The sequence below is a fragment of the Triticum dicoccoides genome, chromosome 7A (assembly GCF_002162155.2).
Source record: "Triticum dicoccoides isolate Atlit2015 ecotype Zavitan chromosome 7A, WEW_v2.0, whole genome shotgun sequence".
In the NCBI taxonomy this organism is placed as follows: Eukaryota; Viridiplantae; Streptophyta; class Magnoliopsida; order Poales; family Poaceae; genus Triticum; species Triticum dicoccoides.
The window spans coordinates 703,205,943-703,211,609 of NC_041392.1; the positions used below are offsets into that span (position 1 = coordinate 703,205,943).

General features: G+C 40.8%; 1 protein-coding gene across 6 annotated transcripts; it reads left to right on the forward strand.

Annotated features, from left to right (window-relative positions):
* The first annotated feature begins 482 nt into the window (after positions 1–482).
* On the forward strand, positions 483–2,828 carry LOC119327480 (ribosome biogenesis regulatory protein homolog). Of its 6 annotated transcripts, none has more exons than XR_005158529.1 (3): positions 483–917; positions 1,330–2,009; positions 2,507–2,828. XR_005158529.1 is itself a non-coding variant. In XM_037600582.1 (3 exons), the coding sequence occupies exons 1-3, from the start codon at positions 604–606 to the stop codon at positions 1,904–1,906; spliced, it is 597 nt and encodes a 198-aa protein (XP_037456479.1). In that variant the 5' UTR covers positions 483–603; the 3' UTR covers positions 1,907–2,828. The 6 variants fall into 6 exon arrangements, 5 of the variants coding, with proteins under 5 accessions (XP_037456479.1, XP_037456480.1, XP_037456478.1 ...); XM_037600582.1 differs by having other exon boundaries at positions 1,330–1,594; positions 1,889–2,828; XM_037600583.1 differs by having other exon boundaries at positions 1,330–1,594; positions 1,892–2,828.
* Positions 2,829–5,667: the final 2,839 nt, after the last annotated feature.

The following is a 5,667-nucleotide window of genomic DNA, read 5'->3' on the forward strand; positions in this document are numbered from 1 at the left end:
AAGTATGGCTGGTCATGACTCTGGAGCATCCAGTGTGCGACCTGATGGTCACCGGCCAGCTTGGGACTTGGTCTGGAAGAATGATGCACCTGCAAAAGTTCGGATCTTTGCTTGGAAGGCCACTCGTGAAGCTCTTGCTACAGAATCCACACAAAAGCAACGGCACCTTGCTACTGATAATACGTGTACATTGTGCGGCACAACAGAGGAATCTGTACACCATTAAACCCTTTAACAGTAGCTACAAGGGCGCCTCCTCGTTCGGTCCACGTCAGCAGACTCACCCTGTGAGGAGCGGAGCGGCCAATCGCGAGAATGTTTTGCGCTAGCCAATCACCTATGCCGTCGGTCGATTGCGTGTTGTCTAGAAAAAATAGTGGCCCACAGCTTCGTCCAGAAGATAGAGAGAGTCGCCGGCCCACCCCTTCTTTCCTCTCCCAACAGAATCAGCATCATTGTCTCAAAAAAAACAGAATCAGCATCAATTGTCTCAAAAAAAAAAAAACAGAATCAGCATCGCACGCAACCTCTCCTCCTCCCCATTCATGGCCATCGGCAGGGCCGCAGGAGCTGGCCGATTGGATTCGGCGACCTGACGAGGGCATGTGCGCCGATGTTCCTCCTCCAGCTCCCAGTCACAGGCGCCGCCACCATCGACCAGATCTTCACCACGGCCCCTCGCACCACCTCGTCGCCGGCGCGTCCTCCAGGGCAGAGCTGTGGGAGGAGTCCCTGCGGAAGGCCACGGAGCTGGCGCAGGCCGTCGCCAACGCCCTCTTCTCGCTGCCGGCCACCGAGGGTTGCGACGGCCCCGTCGTCCGCCTCCCGCCGCCCACCAATCGCCTACCCCGCGAGAAGCATGTGAGAATACTGCATCCCGTCATGTTCCAGCTCCAGAGTGCCGTCTATCCGACCGGGTACGCGGTCTGCTCCCCCCTGATCAGATTGGGTTTGTTCTTAGGATATCCCCGGGTTCTGTTCTGTGCGGGTATATACGCAGATCTTTGGGGTTTATTTGCAGCTTTGGTTAGTTGGCTTCTGACGAGTGTGAGTCGTCGTAGTAGTCACCCGCAAAAAAAGAAAAAAGAAAAAAAAGACGAGTGTGAGTCGTCGATCGTTGTCTGCGTAGCTCTGCCGGCGTTGATGTTAATCCCGTCGAAGTAGCCGGCACAAAGTCCACGAATTTTTTTGACTTTGCGCTCATGAAATGCTTTTAGTTTATTGATCCGAAGACAGTGATCCACTGAACTATTTTTCAGTTTGCGTCCTCTGCTTTTCACAGTTCTTTCAGGATTTGCTTGTTCACAAATTTCTGTGTTGTTTCTGCAGGCATTATTATGTCAGCATGAGCATTGGGGATCCGGCCAAGCCTTACTTCCTGGGTAGCCCAAGTTTGCTTGACTGTTTGTTGTGCAGTCCTTTATTCTGTAACTGTACCTACACTCCCATGGCATGCAGTGTCATTTGTTTCTTGTATTCTTTTGTGCATGTGTTGTGCTGGTTAATACATGGCGAGCCTTCGTCAAGCACACTAGCCTTGGTTGCAAGAGACCAACACCATGAGCTAGCTTCCTTTCTTGCTTGGTTCACAAGTGTAAGTCAAACAATAGCAATGCAAGAACTAGAATTTCACCTAATAGAATGTTATTTAAATCATTCTGTTTTGCTTTAAGGAAACAACACAACATATATTATTCATAGTGGAATGAGATGATTTTGATTGGAATTTGTAGTTAAAGAAAGAGAATAAAATACTTTTAATAATATCACTGATTTTATATGCTCAGTAGAGTAGGAAGAATTGCAAGACTTTGTATGACAATTCTGAATTCTTCTCAAACTGAACACATAGTATGCTGAAGCAAATGATTTATGTATTGTTTTGTAGCAGTTTGGATTATTTTGAGAACCTCTTTTAGGAGTTTGGAATACTCTAAGAAATTACTGTACGAATTGAGCATACTCTGAGCACCACATGTACCTGTTGCGCGCCACGACGTCTGACACAGGTCATGTTTCTCTCCATTCTCCTTCTCTAGCTCCCTCCCCCTAGATTCCATTGTGGCTTTTATGTGAAAGAGGCTAGATCATGAACATCTGCGGTGAGCTTTTGTGCTACTTTATTTTCAGAGCGATTACTAGTATTGCCAATGTCAGCAGATACTTTATTTATTTTGTGATGCACTTCGCTCAAATTATTTTATTTTGTTTAGATATAATTTCAACAAGTGAACCTGGAATTGTTTGTGTTTGCAACAAATACATATTTTTCTGTTGGCTGAAATTATGCCCCTTTTGATCATGTGAGGTATTTGCTACTAGAAGTTTAGTACAACCCTATTTTGCAAAAAAGGCACAACCCTTCATTTTATTTAACTTGGCAAGAAAAGTTGTTTAATTATCTTAAAGTTGCCTCCAAGATGATTATTCAATGCGTGCTGGAAGAAGTTTTATCGTAAACTATCAAGCATTGTGAACTAATTTGGCTTTTGTTCATGTTTTTTAGACGCTTGGTCAGCCTCATGTCTACTTTTGTCAGATGTATCAGCTGAACTGAGGCACTTCACTGAATATATTGGTGGCCCATGAGGCTCCTAGGCATTTTTTCTGAAGATACATGTCACTTGAGGTTTGGATGGAGTACGGGCAACAATGTCTTAACTTTAGGATCACTCTCTGAGTTCCCAAAGTCACATACTTCCATTTTTTTTTGCCTTTTTTCATTGTCATACTCTTTTGGTTAGCCTGTTGGATAAAACATGGTGGGTAATACTTGCGTGGCAACAATTATTATGTTCCCATGAAATTAACCCTTTTCTTCTTTGTTAGTTATCATGTTCCATGAATATTCGTTCCATCTATCTGTTCTTCTAGCTGAAATTGATCATGTTGGATAACTGTCTTTCCTGCATCACAAGTTCTATCCTTCTGATAGATTGTCGAAATATTCATCGGTTTGCTTCAAATTCTATTGATCCACCCCGAAACGCATGCTCTAAAGCTTCTTACACTATGTGAATCATTTTTATTAGAATCTACAGCTATCATGCTTCAAATTGACTGGTTTTATTCATAATTTGCTCATGCCTGACGTATTCTTCTTTCCTCTCAGCTGATTTGAGAGAAATGACCCACCTTGTAAGACTTCCATTATGAGAATCTATTGATCCAGCTTGTAAGACTGACCCTTCTATGTTAATATATAAACCTATTAGTATCTATGGAACTACTAGGCTTGCTTTGCTTTATGAATGGACACTCTTCCTGCTGTAGTTATATTGTCGTGCTCTACGGGTTGGCGTTGGCCGCCAACGACGAGGCTGGCGGCTCGGGCGTGGGGGTCATCAACCTTGATCGGTGTCCTGTTTTTCTTTGATTTTTAGTTTTTGTTATGATCAGTGTCATGTTTTTTCTTTTGTATATTGCAATGAACGATCGAAGCTCGATGGATGTCCACGAACATGTTGGTGGTATCGGTTTGCTAATCCTCATCGGAGATGTCCTAATCTTATTGTACTTGAGTGTCATTTATTTAGCTCTTCCAAAATTTATAGTGCGACTTCTTATAACATGCCATTTTGAAGTGTTACCAAGATTGCAAAAAAAGCAACTGGAATGGGCGGCCGCCAACCTGGCATCACCCCAAATTCTTTTGAGGAGGCGCCACAAGGTGACGCCCCAACCCCTAGTGCACTTATTATATGCCCACATGCAGCAGCACTTTGGGACGCCATGAGAGAAACCTGGGAGTTTCCTACTCTAGAGGATCTACATGATGCTGAGCCGGAGTGGCTATTTCGCTTGCTGGACAAGATCTCCGAAACACAGAAGTTGTCCACGCTGATGATTATGTGGAGGATTTGGTACACGCGAAATGAAATCACTCATAAAAAAACCCCAGTTCCGATCAAAGTGTCTCGCCGGTTCTTGTCCAGCTACATCAATTCTCTACTCGCCATTAAGCAATACCCGGATGCCGATCCTGTGAAAGGTAAACAGGTGATCGTTGCTACAGATTATGTGCCTCAAATCACACATGTACTAACACCGAAGCCACGATGGGATGTCCCTGATGCTGCTCATGCTAAGTTGAATGTGGATGGTGCCTTTGTTAAGGAGGATGGCTCAGTTGGTGCGGGGATGATTCTTCGCGACCACGAAGGTGCAGTTATTTTTGCTGCGGCACGTGTGCTCTTTAATTGTGCTGATGCTTTGGAAGCTGAGATGGCTGTGATGGATGAAGGACTCCGACTGGCTCTTCACTGGTAGAACTTGCCACTAGTGGTGGAAACTGATTGTGCCGAACTGATGCAGCTGATTCAGTCGAGGGATGTTGATAGATCGCGGTACGCATACCGAGTTAGTGAGATCAGAATGATTCTGGCTCATGAGAGGAACATTAGTCTAGCTAAGATTAGTCGGCATGCTAATGCTACTAGCCACACCCTTACTTGTATGGGACGGGTGCAACAACGAACAGCTTGTTGGCTTCGAAACTTCCCTGATGAGATAGCTAGCATAGTAAGTCTGAATGTAAGCATCTCTCTTGATTAATGAAAGTTCCTTCTCCCGCAAAAAATGTCACTTAAGACACAAAAGAGTGTAATCCCATCTAGCGAGTTACTCACAAGTGTTCATCGGTTTGGTATGAAAAATAGTGGTACTAATAAGTCTTATGCATTTAGGCGGAAACAGATCATCAACCGTCTGGTTATTCAAAATAAATAAATTTATTTGTTCATGTTTGTTTGACTAACTAACTATAATATCATTAACTTTGTAAAGTTTCCTGCCGTCAGGTTGGACATATAAGTCTTATGTATTATTTTTGGTTATTTTAAATATTGAACTCTTTTTATTTATTTTATTTTATCTGTAATCAATTATTAAACTGAATATAATAAACTATTTTTCCACGGCAATGTTAGGATAATTCTCACTTATTTTGTAAAAAAATAATCATTTTGTATTCTGGTAAAATTTATAATCTAATTTATAAAAAAATGTATATACGATTTCAAATATTTCTTAAGCACTGAGTGTAGACACAAATATAACTACTTGTACCAAATTATATTGTTCGACAATACTAATCTCGTCAAAATATCCGGCTACCGTATCACATTTGTGTTTACAATATTTCTTTCGACACTATTTACAATCATGATTTATTCCAAACTACAATAATATTGTAAATGTTGTCATAGTGGCAAACTTTTATAAATAAATAACAAATAAAAGTTTGTACGAATATATTTATACTAAATATTTTTATTTTATCATAACTCATTTTTTATTAATGAATGCTGCTTCTATTGATAAACATCATTGAATATGCTATTTTAAATACTAATTCTATGCATAATTAGCTAGATAAAAATGTATACACATAAATGAATATTAACATACATATTAGTCATTACCATTCTAGTATTTATCATTAAAATATAATTATAACACTAAGCTCATATTTTATCTTGTCATAGAGTTTTATTGTCACTCATAATAAAGTTTTTGTTACAATGGATCAAGTAATCTAGGCCAACTGATTATCACGTTATACATTTGTATAATATCTTTAAATATTACTGTACACAAATCAAACAAATAACCTAGAGGCGTTTGAGGAGTACAAGACTATCAAGCTTATGTGAAACTAATAGATAG

Excerpts from the sequence above, each read along its gene's own strand:
- LOC119327480 (XM_037600580.1), top strand. The coding sequence starts at position 604 with ATGTGCGCCGATGTTCCTCCTCCAGCTCCCAGTCACAGGCGCCGCCAC. Across the intron at positions 918-1,329 it reads AGTGCCGTCTATCCGACCGG|GCATTATTATGTCAGCATGA; the intron begins GTACGCGGTCTG and ends TTGTTTCTGCAG.